A 17,895-nucleotide genomic window follows, 5' to 3' on the forward strand; every position below is an offset into this window, starting at 1 on the left:
CTATGTATATTTGTATATTTCAAAAAACTACATATAAATTTCAATCTAATTAATCGATAATCTCTATCACATCGTCTGAGAAGCATCTAACAAGTTCTACAACGTTGCCGTGAAGCATCAGCGTGGTTAGACTAAAAAAAACAACTAAAATGTTAATTGAAAATTTGAGTTTATTTTTAGCCCAAAGTAAGTAATTATCGTGTCTAAAAAGTTAACCAAACCGAAATCCTTTAGGTTAGCCCAAAGCCGACAGACACAACATCAACTGATCACCGATCACAACCGAACATAAACACATTGCACATCAGCAGCAAAACCCACCCACAATGGTAAAAGAAGAAGACAACCCACTTCCACAACCACAACAAGAACAAGAACAAGAACAATACAAAGATGACGAAGAATCAGAATCAACTCCAGAACGTGAAACAATACAACAGACCCTTCACCGGATATCATCCGAAACAGTTCCTTTACGAGTCCACGACGTGGTGATCAAAGGAAACACCAAGACTAAGGACTCTTTAATCGAAGCTGAAATCGAAGCCTTGAAAACTGCCACGTCGGTTCAGGAACTGCTTCATGCAGCCACGGTTGCCAATGCGAGGCTTCAGGGGCTTAATGTTTTTGATTCGGTGAAGATCACGCTTGATGCGGGGCCGCCCGAGCTGGCTGGGACATGTAATGTGGTTGTGAAAGTTGTGGAGGCTAGAAACCCTGTCACTGGTGATGTTGGCATATTTACGAAGCCGGAGGTATTGTTATAGTATAACATATTAATAGTTAGGTTGTTAATTCACAATGTGCATTTTGTAATGTTTATGATAGTAATTTTGATGGCCTATGTATGTGTAGGGGTGTGCACGTTTTGGTTTGGGTCGGTTTTGAGCTAAATCCGATCGTAAACTTAATAAATCACATGCTCATTCATATACTAAACAAAAGGATCCAATTACAATAGAGAGGTGGGTAAGCGGGCAACAAGTTGCGCCGCCAGCCCCTTTTAAATGGCAAAACCAATCCTACTAAACACAAAGTTAGAACTCTTTTCTAAAACATAATAGCTTCGGGGGCAAGGGACCCAAATGTATCAAAAGCAAAAGGAATGAAAACGTGTTTTTTTGAATTTAGAAAACCGTTTTTTAAACGTAAACCAAAACTTCAGTGTTTCGAATTTAGAAAACCGTTTGGTTTCGGTTTTTTAGGTTTTGTCATTTGAGCCTGAAAATTTTGGGTCAGAAAATTAAATTTGACAAAAATTAATGAATTTGGGCCTAAATCAGTATGGTAATTTTATTTGATTATTATAAGTTTGGGCTATAAAATGTTTTACCTAACATATTTATTAAATATTTATAAATTACTTAAAATTAAAAATGAAAATCTGTAAATTCTGTTCAGTTTGGTTTTTGGTTTCATGCACCTTCAACAGAGAAGTTGATAGTGATAGTATCATTGTAAACAAAAGTAAACCCTAGTCTGGTTGCTTTGGAGTTAAAGTTATATGGCTTCTTAGCAGGCATTAACACGCTTTGGATTTGGAGTGATAGATCAGTTTTTTTAGTTTATATATCAGATTATCTGTTTTTGTTTAGTTCTTAAAAGTTTATCATTACTTTGGCACTTTGTAGAAGGATGTAATCTTGTATGAACTTAGTATTTTTGAACTGATATAATTCTATTTCAAGTACTGAATTGATATGAACACTGAACACAGAACGCGAAATTTGGATAACTCCCAAACACTTTTTTATTATAACTAAGAAAATATAACTCAAAAACTTGGTTACAGTAATTAACCATGGCTCGGTTTATATAGGGTACGTTAGACTACAACTCCTAAACTGGCTTTAAGCAGATAAATATTTTGAGATGATGACCTTGATAGCTTGTATTGCGTGAACTTAGAGTGGATCAGTTTTAAGAAGATAAAAAAATTATTACTGTTTGTTATGTAATATGTATATAGCTTCAGTTGACAAAAATATCATTGTGCTTAATTTGTGTTTGTTTAACATTCTTTATATATGATGCACACTTTACGATTTATTTCCTTCAGTTTCTTTACTTTCTTATATAATGTATATATTTTTTTTGATTGATTATGCAGGCTAGATCTTGGTCACTTGAGGGATCACTCAAGTTTAAAAACTTATACGGGTATGGAGATCTCTGGGACGGTTCTTTATCTTACGGGTGGGACCAAGCATCTGAAGTTAGTGCTGGTGTATCATTACCGAGATTCATGAGATTGTTCACTCCTGTTATGGCCCGCATATCCCTGCTTTCTCAAGATTGGCTGAAATTCTCCTCTTACAAAGAACAATCATTGGGCCTGTCTTTGGGCCTACTATCAACCAAGCACCATGACCTAGCATACAATCTTTCTTGGCGCACGTTGACCGACCCGTCTCTAATGGCTTCAAAGTCAATAAGGAAACAACTTGGGCACGGTTTACTTTCGCATTTGAAATACACGTTTAAGTTTGATAGAAGGAACTCATCGTTTAGACCAACTAGAGGGTTTGCATTTGTTTCTACTTCTCAACTTGGTGGCATTTTTCCTGATTATCGAAGCTTGCGTTTTATTCGCCAGGTATGTGGTCATCGTATGCCATTTTTTATTATAGCATGTAGTTAAAAATCTTCATTTTTTATCCTTGATTTATGTTCAATTTGTAGCATATTTGTGAAATTTATGTTTTTCTTAATTATCTTAACGAGTAATTTGTTGTTTGTGGCTAATACATGACAGTTAAGTTTGGTAGCATTTATGTAAAACAATGGCTTTCTAATATGGTGGTCGACTGTGCGCCTCTAAACGAGAACCGAACATTTAGTGGACTGTGTGGCGGGAAGTTTGATTATGTTCACTTGTTTAACGAACAAACATGAACAAAGTGTTTAAGTACCTTTAGTTAAACAAACGAACTTGAACTCGTGTCTTGTTTATCCATTTATGTTTAAAAATGTTCATTTACGTTCATTCATTTATGTTTGTCAGTTTACCATTGTTTAAGTTTGTTTGCTTGTGTTCGTTAATATACTCATTACTCATTTAAATTTTTTTCACTCGTTGCAGTTTATTCTAGACGTCTAGTTTTAATAAATTTTTAGGCCCGACACATTGTTGTTCATATTTACTTTTGGTTGGTTTTAGTTCAGTTATGTTGGTTCATCTCTGATTAGTTATGTTCATTCTTGAACCGTTCATTTATACCATTAACAAACTAACCCAAATAAACGCAACCACATTCATTTGTAACGTATTTGTGAAATTTATGTTTTCTTAATTATCATAAATGAGTAAATTGTTGTTTGTGATTAATACATGACAGTTAAGTTTGGTAGCATTTAGGTAAAACTATGGCTTTTTAATATGGTGCTCGACTGTGTGCCAGTAAACGAACCGAACATTTAGTGAACTGTTTGGTCGAAAGTTTGATTATGTTCATTTAATTAAACAAACGAACATGAACTCATGTCCTGTTCGTTAATTTATGTACATGAACGTTTGTTTACGTTCATTTATTTTTGTTAGTTTACCATTTTTAAGTTTGTTCGTTCACGTTCGTTAATGTACTCATTTGAATTTTTTAGAGTCATTACAGTTTTGTCTAGTTTTGAATAAATTTTTAGGCCCAACACATTGTTCATATTTACTTTTAATTGGTTTTAGTTCAGCTATGTTCATTCATCGCTATTTAGTTATGTTTTTTCGTGTTTGCCGTTAACGAACTGACAAAAATCAACACGAACAAGAAAATATGTTGGTTTAATTGTTTGAGTTTGCTTATTTGTTCGGTTAAAGTTAAAAGAGTGAGCACAAACGTCAACATGCTCCATTCGTGCTCGCTCGGTTCGTATACAGGCTTAAGTGATTAACGTTCTAATAAACACGTATTCTGATTTTCTTGATCTCTGTTGAACAATGTTAATGCTTATCTAAATAACAGATATTTTGTTGTTTTAATTATTCTGCACAGGAGTTTGACCTTCGTTATGCTTTACCTCTCGGGTTTGCCCGAACTGCCCTAAACTTTGGAGTTGCAGGAGGTGCTCTTTTCCCATGGGGAACTGACTTCCTGAACAAACCTACATCTTTACCCGACCGGTTCTTCTTGGGCGGGAACTCGTCTCCTGTTTGCACATTGGGCGGGCCTACATCGTTACTGGGCTTCAAGACTAGAGGATTGGGCCCAAGCGAGCCCAAAAGGGAAGTGAATACAAATTCTGAAGATACAAATCTTGAACGGGATTATCTAGGTGGAGACCTTGCAGCTACTGCATTTGCAGATCTTTCTTTTGATCTTCCTTTGAAGGTGTTGAGAGATGCTAATATTCATGCACATGCGTTTGCTTGTGCTGGAAGTCTTACCAAATTAACCGAGAACTCGTTTAGAGATTTTTCTTTCCAAAAGTACCGTGATTCGTTCCGTTGCTCTGCTGGATTTGGGCTTATTGTACCGACTAAATTGTTTCGCATGGAGGTTAGTGTTCTTTCTTGACCTCATCATTTGTTAAATTTGATCAGATATTTTAACCAAATTTGCATACATATTTTGTTTTAAACAAATAAATACAAGAGAAAATGTAAAATGACAAATATACCTTCACTTTTCTGTTAAAAACTTACTGGGATTAACGGTGGGGATTAAACGTGCAACCGTCTCACAAATGTTTAGACTAACTTAGCAATTTCTAAATCTGGGAACCAAACTTGCAATATGGTTAAACTACAAGGACCATTTATGCAATTTTGACCCGATGTCATTTAAATTTGATAAATTGATTTAATAAAATAGTTATGTATAAAGGAATGGACACAGACAGAGATATAGCAAAATTAATGTTATTTGTTTTATGTTTGTATGTCTTTTAACTTATTTTTAAAACAAACGGACACGAACAAGCCTTCTTAGAGTTTGTGAATTGTGAAGTTCATTTACATCACTACTTACGAGTTTATACACATTTTGGTTTTAGTAACCCGATGATTTGTTTTTGTTTAATCGTTTAGATCAACTACTGCCACATACTGAGACAGCATGAGCACGATCGAGCCAAGACCGGTGTGCAGTTTAGCTTTTCTTCACCTTTTTAGGACCTTGCTTCAATCAAATACCACAGTTGACATCATTATTTCTGGGCAACTCAACAGTTTCTTTGTATTTTTTTCAAAAAGTTTAGATAAAATTTATGATGCACCAAACTACAGATTAAATAATAACAATAATAATAATAATAATAATAATGTGTCAAAACTCAAAACTTTAACATGCTGCCTTGGTTGAAGATAGGCTGAAGGCAGTTTACTGCTGTTTTATGTCTTATAGTAGAGGGACCTAATCATGTTTTCTAATGTGAACAATTGTTTGGTAAGTTTTCCTCTTATCATTGTTTTTATTTGTTTTTGGTTGTAATTTTCGGACTGTTTTGCAACATATTGAACCTGGCATGTTTCTACCAACACAATATTGAGTATCTTTGTGGTTATCTTATTTATGTTGTACTCAATGCCTGTAAATACTATGTTATGTAAAATTGGATACTCGCGCTGACGCTTGAGTGACACAGATTCACTGATATAAAAAATAATAATGGGTTGGTCGTTGGTGGTTCTCTATTATTGCTTGCCTGAGGGTGTAGGGACAGAGGAGTTGAATCCTATGAAGTTTTATAACTAGAACAATTTACACAACCTAAAACACGAAAAGAACACAGTACAAAAGTGATTGGAGCATGTCTTGGATTGAGTTTGAAAACAACTTACTTACTTTTTCAAAAAGCCAATAAGTTAAAATGGTGTTTGGCAAACACAAAAGTCTTTTATTTTAGCTTTTTGAAAATGTTAAAAAGCTAAAATCTTAGCTTTTCAAAATGACTTTTTGGAAAAGTCAATAAGTTGTTTTCAAATCAATCCCAAACATGCCTAAGTTTTTCGATTATAAGTAATTCGTTTAGTAAACTAGCTGTGTTTAAAGTGATATGTTTAACCCGTTTAATTAAATGGTCAACTCGACAACTCGTTAACGGTCACCTTGTTTAGATAAATATGTTACACATGTTTTGGGCTTTTGTAGGTTAGTAATTATTGGGCCAACTTTTAATGGATTGGGCCGTTTGACAAATGACAAGCGTGAGTGAGAGAGTGATGGATGATATGATATTATAATACAAGGGGCCCACAACTATCTTGAAGATGTGATATTAGAATCCTAGTGAGTGGTCTGGTGGGTGGTGATCAAAATCAAATAGTGGGCAGGGGAGTTTAACATCCTGGAGGCCCCATGACCCAACCCAAAGCCCATTATCTTTTTCTCTCTTTTCTTTCTTTTCCACCATCCCCACTCCAACCTTTGAAATGACCATTTTTACTTTAACTGATTCAATACCAACAATACAAGTTATATTTATAATGTTTCAACTTTTCTTTAGTTTCCAATGCTCTCATTTGTTATTGTTGTTTTTATTAGAACATCCATAGCATGGTGATTAGCATGCTAGGGTTAGAGTCGTCTATAACCAGCGTTGCTCGACAGAATAAAGGAAACAAACAAAATCACTTTCTAAATCAAAAGTATGTGGCTCACGATTATTACGGGCCATTTGTGTGATACGACGGCATGGACAGGGAAGGAAGAGTAGGAGATGTCTTTCCGCATCATATCCGTCCCTCTTTATGGTGTTAAAATTTTAATGTGGCCCCCATTTATGTTAAGAAATGCAGGGTTGATTTTAAGTCTTAGAGCATTCCTAACCCATTCCCTATGTTATTGTGAGGAGAGTTTGTAAATTATAGGGTGAGATTTTGAGTGGTTGTGAGTGTAAATTATATGATGGAGAGAGAAAATGTAATGATTTTTTGTAAATTTGAAGAAACTTTGTTTGTCCCTATTTATTTTTTAATATTTGTTGAATTGGTTGTGAGTAGAGGAGAGAGAAGACTGTAATGATAAATGTATAAAGTTATATTATTTAATTGAACATGAAAAAAAAATGTAGTGTTTTGTAGTGTAATTATAAAGATGGAGATCCGGATGAGAATGCTCTTAGATACATAAACTCGACTCTTTGACTTCAACTACCAATGAACATATGCACATCAAAATACAAAATACCAACAAATTATGTTGCAATCAAGTGATGAATTGATGACTACAAATGGAAACAGTGCTGGTTACACTAATTAGATATATTTTGGAACGGTTATTAAATAATTTACCTAAGTATGTTCTTTGTATTTTTGTATGTGTAATTAACATTTTATTCAGAAAGAAAATTTGATTGTTTGATAGAAATTTTGCGGTTTCTTCAACTCAAGGGTTCTTATTTGACCCTTTCTCTCTGTATACCAATTTTCACTATAAAACCGTGAAAACCATATAATTCATTTATGTCGACTTCTGGACTTATGTATTACAACTAAATTTCAAATTGATTTTCTTTTCAACGTTTTAGAGTTACCAAAATAAATATAATGTAATTTGTAACAAAATAGCAAATAAATGATCATTTAATATATTAATATTAAATTAGAAGAGCTCGAAAAGGCCATTCACTTTTCGGTTAATGGAGCAATCGATGTTTAAAAGGTAAAGAATCCCCACTTTTGCTCTTTGGTTTGATTATGCCAAACAACTAAGCACGAGGAGTTGGCTTTCGAGTCTAATGGCATGGGTTATGGGGTGATGATTAAAGCTTAGGGAAAAATTTAAAGTTACAGGTAATTGTAAATTAAAAAAAATAAAGGTGCATCATTGTCGAAAAATTTGGATTTGTATGGTAAACAACAAATTGTTTTTAAGCTGAGATTCGAGCAGCAACGCATAATTATTTATATAAGATTGGTTTCAATTTTAGAATAAAGTTTTCTAATATGCATTTGAACTCAGTAAATGTGTATTTTTCTACTTTTCAATAAACATTTTGTACAAATATTGCAGACATGGAGAATGCACATTATATATATCTCGGTGTTTAGCATTAAATCATTCAAGTTGAATATCATAATTATAATCCATATGTATAACGATTTACTATATGAACTATCTGGCATCTATTTATATAACTTTTTTGTGTAGTGTAAAGAGTTTAGCAATAATAAGATCAATATTTAGTTTTCAATGCTTCTTTTCATAACTCATACCACAATGCTCCAGAAACATATATTTTATGAATTGATTTATACTTTTTTTATATATTTAAATATATTTAATTTAACATGTCTTATAAGATAAATTACTTAATTAAAAACAGTTAATATTTTAAACCAAAAAAATTGTTTCAGTCTCATTCCATTATTTTCGTTTTCCAAAAATCATTTAGGATGTTGAAACCTAGAATATTATTTTTATCAGTTATTTACATAATTCTAATATTATATTAACTTATTAATTTTATTTTTATACAAATACAACGGATTGAGGCTATGTTAGTGTTAAATGTTGGTTAGTACATAATTAAAGTGTTTATTATGGTTTATATTCAAAATAAAAACCAATAAATATTCGATTCATAATATGTGGGATGAGAACAATCGACTTGGATTAAATCCTGATAACGCCAGCGGCTAAGGCTTAGCCTTTAATACCTAAAATTATATATTATCATTTATTTAGAGTTGATATGTATTTTGAGAACTTTTTTTGTCGCATGAACAACTATATGTGGCTATATCAAGAGTTATAAGTAGACCTAAATGTTACCTTATTATGAGTTATAAGCAGACATGGACTAAAGATTTGATTTTTGATAAAAAAAAAAACGTATACCCACTAATACAATGTAAAAGGAAGTTTTTACTTATTTGTAACATATTTATGTAATATTAGTTATGTAATTTATGTAATTTCAATGTAAATTGTAATTGTATTAACAATATATGATCAATTTGTTGATTTTATTTCACTTAATAGTTAAATTTAAAATTTTCATCAATTACATGTGTAATACACGGGCCTCAAACTAGTTAACTTTGATAATTGTCTTGCCGCTGAGTGAGTCTGATTTAATTTTCACGTGATGGGTTTGAGACGGTTTGACATGGGCCGATTTGCGTGTCCGGAACAACACGATTTTTGGAACAATAATTAACTTTGATGAAATCCCAACAAGTCAATGTTCATGAATGCAACTCGTATACTCGTGAATGCATTTGAACTCTCACGTGATAGGCCTGCGACGATCAATGTTCATCGTTTGGCATAATAATGGCCGACAGTGATAATGATAAATATTATTTTGATCAATCAATCAATCAATCAATTATACCCAGTGAAGTCTCACCAACAGCAAAGCTATAAGTAGGGTCTGGGGAGGGTGGGATGTAGACACACCATACCTTTATCCAAAAGGATAAAGAGGTGGCTTCCAAAAAGACCCTCAGCTCTAAAGTAATACAAAGGAAATCAAAGTACAACAGTAATATAAAATACTAATAATAATAATAATAGTAATAATAATAATACTACTATATATATGTAAAGAAAATACCATTCTGGTGTGTGACCAAAATAAAGAAAATAGAAGCCCTAAGGTATTCCTTTCTCCCTAAAAATCCTTAACTTTAATTATACTTCTCCAAGAATTCCTATCATCAACCGTGTCCTCGGAGAGGTTTAGGTATATCAAATCATGCCTACTCCTCTCGTCCCAAGTCAATTTAGGTCGTCCTGCTACCCCTCCTCCCCTCTATAGTAATGCTTTCTACGGATCTAACAGGATTCGTCGTCTGACTTCTCTTCGCATGTCCAAACCATCTCAATCTCCACTCTCTTATCTTGTCTGCTATGTTCGCTACCCCTAATCTCTCCCGAAACACAATGTTTGTTATTCAGTCTATCCTTGTGTGCCCACACATCCAACGTAGAATTGTCATTTATGTTACCTCCATCTTCCGCACTTGTGCCTTCTTGATGGCCCAGCAATTTGTTCCATATAGCATTGCAGGTCTAACTGCAATCCTATAAAATTTTCTCTTTAGTTTAGTTGGGAAACTTTTGTCGCACAATATATAAATATTATTATGATCAAGAACAATAAACACAAAAGGAGATAAACGAAAAAGATATATATAAGTAGAACATTATAGAAATAAAAAATAAAAAATAAAACTTTTAAAGAGAAACCATAAAATTTAAAAAATGTTAGAGGGTAGTAATATGTCAAATAAAATTGTTAAAGAAATTCAAAGTTTAGGGAAGGGGTATGACAAGTAAGGGCTGTTTGTTTTTTCTCAAAAGCTCTTCCTGACCACTTCTGTCTGCGCCGCGCAGACCACGCGCAGACGTTGTGGTCTGCAGTGTGTTTGTTTTTCCAAAGACATTTCATTAAAAAACCTCTACGCGTCCTCTTCTCCTAGAAGTGTTGTTCATATTACTTCTCACCACTTCTCCTCCTCTTCTTCTTTTTTTCCTTCATTTCCTTCATCGGACACACTCCAAAGTCCAAACCTTAACCATCTTCTACTCTCCTTTCTCAAACCCAGCCACCTCAACTACCATACTAGCCCCTCCACCACCATACCAGCCGCCGTTATACCCTGCTCCGCCACCACCCCCTGCCTCCGACCGCCTCCATACCCTGCTCCGCCACCACCCCTGCCTCCGACCGCCACTCAAGATCTGCTACCACCGGGAAGACAGCGAAAACGACGTGTGATGATAGAGGATTTTGTTTTTTGTTTCTTGTTTTCTTTATATATTTTTGTTTTTATATTAGATTTTTATTCCACTGAAAATCTAAATGCATCGAATTCAGAACCATCATGGTATAATTGAAATGAATATAATATTTGATGTCATTGAGATCATTATAAAGAATACATCTTTGATATGTTTTTTATCCATAGAAACAAGTGTCTTGATCTCTTCAATACCCATGGGAATGAAAATATTTGTGTTAGAAATCTTGTCATCCCAAGCTTTTCAAAATCCGAAACATGTGAACGAGCATTTCGCTTGAGTTAGCTTTGTCACCTAATATACATGTAATGATCAAGTATGTTTCGGGATTCTTCTAATAATGAAGATAAATCGTAACAATGTCAATTTGTAAGTATGAAAATAGAAAAGTGTGAGAATGCTTCTCCGCAAGTTTTCCGGCATAGTCTCCGGCAACCCTTAGCGGCGGCGACATGATGTTTTCCGACATTTATATTTTAAACGACTTTTTTATTCAAATTTCAGCTTATTTGAGAGTTTCTGTTAAATTTTAGCAGCTTGCAGACGTTAAAAACAAACAATCTTCTTCGTGCAGACTGGAGAGGTTTGATCCACCTCTTCTGCTACAGATGCCTGCAGATGTGGTCCGCAGACATATTACCTTTTAAAAAGCAAACAGCACCTAAGAGAATTGGGTACGTTAACATAACCCATAACAAAATCACATATTCAAATCCATTATCTTTCTAAGAATATTAATCGTCTAAATATTTATGAAAAATAGACAATAATTAAGTATCTTCGATTATAATTTTTTAGGGTGTTAAACATACCCCCATTTAATTTCCTTTTATTTTTACTAAATGTGTCCCCTCCTTCAAGTTTTACGTCATAACACATGACTTGTGAGCATGGGATGTTGATCGATTTTAGGATGAAGTACGTGTGATTTACCGGACCCTGTAATTTCATGATTTTTTTTAGAATGACAAATTTCTTGTGTGTTAGGCCATCGCACTCTTCAATTTTAAAAGCTTCGTTGCCCCCATCATGGCCAGACTATATTGTCTTAACCGAATTCACGCTGGCTTTAGAGTTTGGCTTATACGTTCCCTCGATAAACCATACTGACGTCTGCCATTTATTGATTTAGAATGGTGGTAATGATAATGTTCTTCCAACTTTCTACCCATTCTATTGTAATAAACTAAAAGCTCACTGTTTATTTCTATACACCAAAATCCCCTTTTCTATCTCCTCTCTTTTGCTCACTCTATGTGCCTCAATAAGTGCAAAGGGACAAATGGTTTCGTATAAATAACCAAATCATGCTGTTAGGATTATTTCTTGTCAGTGTAACATCTTAGATAAAGATCATTCACCATATACTTTTAGTAATCATATATTTAAATTTTTAGTAATCATATTTTTAAATTTGATTAAGTAATACTAAAATATCTATGTTAGTATATGTCATGCAACACTGTTTTTCCCACGCATGCTCTTTATTATGTAATGGATTTTGATTGACATTCATCATCCCTTCCTATGCATATAATAATTCATGATCAAAATAACATTTGAGAAACCAAACTAAATGGCCATACTTTAAATAGTATTAAGCTGTCATATATATATATATATATATATATATATATATATATATATATATATATATATATATATATATATATATATATTGTTTTAATTCCAATCTTCCCACGATTTTTAACCACAAAAAACCTAAGAACTTTGCCCCCCCCCCCCCCCCCCGGCTTCCGGATAAAAACCAACTGATTTCTATGTTTTCAAACGCACCATAACATGAAAAGGCACACCATACAAAACACCTTCACTTTCTTCCTAGCCAATGCTATATACTATTAAGTTATGAACACAAAATGGATAAATCTGATGATCCTACGCCATAGTGAAATAACCTGCCAAATTAAGTTGTCTTAGATATATAAACACGGAGTATGAAATAACTCATAATATAGTATAGATTATATTGTTTTATTTTCGTAAAATTTCAAATTAATATAGCAAAAAGTGTTTAAATCACTACATAATGCAAACGGGCAACAAGTTGCACCGCTAACCCTTTCTGAATTGTTAATATTTAAAGTTAATTGTCATTTTAGTACATGTGGTTTGTCCAATTATGCAACTTTAGTACTGTTTTTGAATTCATTGCAAATGACTACCCCACTCTAAACTTGTCATTTTAATTAGTATTTTTTTCTAACTCCGTCTATTTTTTTCGTTAAATTAGGGGTAAATTGGTAATTTCATTTATTTTATATATTTTCTCTTTTGAGCTAAGTGACATTTTCATACATGTGGTTTGTTCAATTACGCTATCTTAGTACCTTTTTTGAATTTATTGTACTTTGATTACGTTTGGATACATAGACAAACCAATAAAGACATTACATATTACATTTAAAAGGTAACTAAAATACATGATGGAAGATGAAAAACAACTATGAAATGTATAGCATATTTTTTTTGCATTTTCTTCTTAATTTCCAATTTACTTCCAGTAACTTAAGATCCGAGTTAATCTTTGTCATTTTTCTTGAATTTTCTTCATGTGCATCGATTTTTTTCTTTTCAAAAGTTCGTAACAATAGCTCTTTGACTCATCTGAGGAACAAGCCAAATAACAATCCCATGGCTTCGCAGCTCTCAATATAACATCAATTGAATATGTAAATGAACAGCGGTAAACGAACCACATGGGCAAAACACCATATCGTAATTCATTGAATTTGAAGATGAACAACGGTAATGGTTTGAAGATCTGATGAGCGCGCGGAGGGGGGGGGCATGGGGATGGGGGGATTTGTTCATTTTAGGGTTAGAGATTATCTTTTAATGTAATGTGTAATGTCTCTCTTGTTTGCCTATGTATCCAAAACTAATCCAAGTATCCAGTTGCAATAAATTCAAAAATGGTATTAAAGTTGCATAATTGAAAAAACCACGAGTATAAAAATGACACTTAGCTCAAAAGAAAAAATAAATAAACGAAATTACCAATTTACCCTTGACTTAACGAACAAAATAGACGGGGTTAAAGTAAACGACAAGTTAAATTAGAAAAGTGAGGTAGCCATTTTCAATAAATTCAAAAAATGTACTAAAGTTGCGTAATTGAACAAACCACATTTATTAAAATAGCAGTTTACGTAATATTTAAGATATACGAATGAAGATGGTGGTGTTTTGGTTGGGTCCAACAAATTGCTAGTAGGTTACCAAACCAGTGCTTGGGTAGGCATTATAGGCTTACTTCTTCTGGATATATTGAACTTTATGTATGGAGGGTTTCTTCTTTGGTTGTGAAAACTCTTTTATCTTCAATCAACTCAAATATCACAATCTGAAATGTGAATCTGCTTTAATATTTTTATGATGAGCAACTATCATGACCCATCTAATCTTGTGAGGCCACGAATGTCTCGTCCATTCCTTTGTGGAGATGAACCAACATATGCCCCCCTAACCTCATCATTCACTTAGACATCAATTAAAAAACAAAACAGAATCACAAAAATATCTGTCTTTTGGACGTATTTATACGACATTGAGTATGCCAATCATTCGTGTATCTCCACAAAATGACATTGTTTTTTAAGAAAACAAAGTAGATATATGATGAGAATATCTTAGTTGATATTTACATGGGACAGGAATAGCAAAAGAAAAGAAGTTAGCCACAAGTCTAGTTTCACAAAAAAAAATTAATTGAATAACTTTTTATTAGTTTTTTTTTAACTTTTTAAATATATTATACCATAAAACAGAATTTTATTTTTATGTATTTAATTTGAGTATGGTATTACAATAAAAAAAATTTAAACAAATGGTAAATATTATATAACCTCATACGTCTTATGCCTATAAATTATGGTACGTGATTATATATGGATTAGGCTAAACGTACCTCTCCTCTCTTAGTTGTCATATCTCTTCCCTTAAACTTTGAATTTCTTCAACAAATTTATTTAACATATTACTACTCTCTAACTTTTTTAAAATTTTATGGTCCCTCTTTAAAAGTTTTATTTTATTATTTATATAATGTTATATTTTTCTTTTTTTTTATTTCTACATTTTGTGTTTATTATTCTTGACCATAATAATATTTATTATTATCATTGTCGGGCATTATAATATTTATAAAAGTATATGTAAATGTGTGTGTGTGTGTGATAGAGAGATACTGATATTAATATTGATACTATTAAAATAAAAAAAATATTAATAATATTTACAATGATAATAATAAAAAAGTTTAATAATAACAAAATAGCTTTTAATTTGATATATTTATTGGAGACTATTAACTGAAATAAAATGTTTAAGAGACTAATATGTATACAAATAATGTTAAGAGAAAATGATAATTGATTTGATACGTTCAAGTGGTGTACATTTAGTAAAAATTTCATAGAAGGGATACGTTTAACAATACCATATATATATGATACATAATTGAAACATATATATGCTATGAGATTATATAATTAAGTATGTTGTTATATATGGGCGTTTATGTTACCCATCTAAATACATGTATCGCATTTTGATGGTTAGTTACTTAGGCTCCGCACCATTTTCACCCTTTCTATATAAATTACATCATGTATATATTAGGTTTGTTGGAGAATGGAGATAGTCAACTTTTTATCAACATACAAAAAGGATAATATAGGATTAGAACCTATCGAGAAAAAGCAATTCTAATGACTTTGAAAAAAGTTGCATATGAACCTCTTACATTTTTTTGGCAAAAATTATAATTTATATAAAAAGAAAAGGCTAATGAAAATGATGCCTCGTTAGATCTAGCTAGCGTTGTAAACAAGGCGAGCCTAAGTTTAACTAAGCTTAAATTTGTTTCGTTTAACTTAATACAGTTCAAGCTTGACTTGTTTGATACTTTATTTTTAAAACTCGAGTCTAGCTCACAAATAATTGAATTTACACCCTTGCTTTTCACCCGGATCCGGTTTTTATACATCGTTTACTATTTATTTAATTATTTAATTTGTGTGTATATATTACTATTTTCTATATATATGAGCTCCTTTTTAGCTTGAGTTCGTCTAAGCACGCTTGATTTAAACGAAACTCGAGTAGCTCAGAGTAAAACAACTAATATTTCTTATATTTTTTCAGGAGGGTACAATAAATAGTGCCCACCCACTATCAAATGCTTTATATACACTTAGCAAAGAAAGGGAGAGGTAACAAAGCCAATCCATGAGAGGCCAAGAGCCACGATCAAGTTCTTCTTGTGCAGCTTGCAAGTTCATGAAAAGGAGGTGCACCCCCTCTTTGCACCTTATTTTTGAGCCGATGTGCCAAAAAAGTTCGCCAAGGTCCATAAGGTCTTTGGGGCTAGCAATGTCACCAAGATCCTAAACGAGGTCCCCGAGCCACAAACACAAGATGCGGTCAATTCCCTGGTGTTTGAGGCAGAGGAGCGGCTCAAAGACCCTGTATACGTGTGTATTGGCGCAATAGCGTCCTTACAGGATAAGATGTTCCAACTACAACATGATCTAGCCGTGGCTAAAGCTCGGCTAGCTAGATGCTCTACTACTAGAACATCTTATGCTTCTTGTTCCACTACTACTTCTCCATTCTCCATGTTGGATGGGGATTTTGGGATGACATCTCTTGACATCTTTGTTGTGGATCAGGGTTGTGGATTGACGACTGAGTTTCGTCCACACTCATTACCATGACATCGGCTCAAACTCAACTCGAATGCTTGACTATGTATATGTCTATGATAACAAGACGCTACGCGCTCCCTAGCTCTTCTATGGTTGTTAATTTAGGGATAAGGAATGCTCTCCTAGAATTGTATTTGAACCACTTCTATGAGACTACTATATAGTTCATGAGCTCAGCTTCTAGATGTTATGGGTTTGAGTCATGTGTAAAACTTATCTGTTATGTGGATTTGAAGCAATTAAAATGAGACTTGATGGGCATTGTTGTATTATTGATCTTGAAAAAATTGCCAAACATATGCTTTTCTTATGTTTCTTTTTCATAATATTTGCAAATGCAATTTGTAATTGCTCTCAAATTTAGAAATTGGAATAGTATAGCAAATAAATATGCAAATTAAAGAAATTATATTTTTCATTTTAGTCATAATAAAGTTTAGAAATTGGACGCCCTTTTGAAAATCAAGACAATGACATTTAATTTTGAGACATTCAATTTGAAAAATAAAAAAGAAAACGCCCAGTTTATTTTTAGTTTGTTACAAAAACTATGAGTTCAAGTCTCAATCTATTTATAATATATATAAATGAAGACATAAAAATCCTACGTGTTCGGATGTGGTCGCTCCCCCTTTTTGGAGTCACCAGATTTGCTTGATTTTCAAATGGAGGCTTCTCATGCATTTGACCCGAATTCATGGGTATGGGTCTTACCAAACCCAGATATTTCTTAAATGGATTATAACATCTCATTAAATTAAAAATTATTCTCGCCAAATTATTGAGAAAATCCTATAAAATAGGATATACAAAAATTATTATATGATTTTTTTAAAAAGATATTATTTATAATTAAAAAACAATTTTATAGTAAAAAAAATAAGCGGGTCTTGGGTCTCACCAAACCTAAATAACTTTTAAACTGGGTTATAAAATCTTAGTTGTTTGTGAAACCCTTTTATTATCAAACTCTAATATAAATTTTCTTACAATAAATAAAATTGAACTCCAAAAAAGTATATAAATATTAAAAACGAATGAATGAATAATGTAAAACAGCCCCCGTAATACGGGGGATAAAAACTAGTAATATATATAAACGAAAACATAAAAATCCTAAGTGTCGCGATGTGGTCACTCCCCTTTTTTTGAAAGCCACCAGATTGCTTGATTTTTAAATGGAGACTTCTCATGCATTTGACCCGAATTCACGGGTATGGGTTTTACCAAACCCAAATATTCCTTAAACGGGTTATAACATTTCCATAAATAAAAAATTATTCTCACCAAATTATTGATGTAAAAATCCTATAAAATAGGATATACTAAAAATTAATATCTTATTTATTTAAAAATATATATATATATAAATATATATTATTTAAATTAAAAAACCAATTTGATAGTAAAAAAATAAACGGGTCTTGGGTCTCATCAAACCATAAGTATATTATTAACTTTTATAAATATTATTTATA

At 32.6% G+C, this 17,895-nt stretch overlaps 1 protein-coding gene and 1 pseudogene across 1 annotated transcript; both read left to right on the top strand.

Annotated features, from left to right (window-relative positions):
* The first annotated feature begins 326 nt into the window (after positions 1-326).
* Positions 327-5,234, top strand: LOC143567863 (uncharacterized). The gene is made up of 4 exons (XM_077054159.1): positions 327-755; positions 2,111-2,596; positions 3,987-4,490; positions 5,021-5,234. Exons 1-4 carry the CDS (start codon positions 327-329, stop codon positions 5,102-5,104), a joined length of 1,503 nt encoding a protein of 500 aa, XP_076910274.1. The 3' UTR covers positions 5,105-5,234.
* A 10,632-nt stretch (positions 5,235-15,866) lies between these two features.
* LOC143567866 (LOB domain-containing protein 21 pseudogene) lies at positions 15,867-16,671 on the top strand (annotated as a pseudogene).
* The last annotated feature ends 1,224 nt before the right edge of the window (positions 16,672-17,895 follow it).

This window comes from Bidens hawaiensis, unplaced genomic scaffold (genome assembly GCF_021521415.1).
Source record: "Bidens hawaiensis isolate Kalapana, Puna unplaced genomic scaffold, B.hawaiensis_p1.1 tig00023662_1, whole genome shotgun sequence".
In the NCBI taxonomy this organism is placed as follows: domain Eukaryota; kingdom Viridiplantae; phylum Streptophyta; class Magnoliopsida; order Asterales; family Asteraceae; genus Bidens; species Bidens hawaiensis.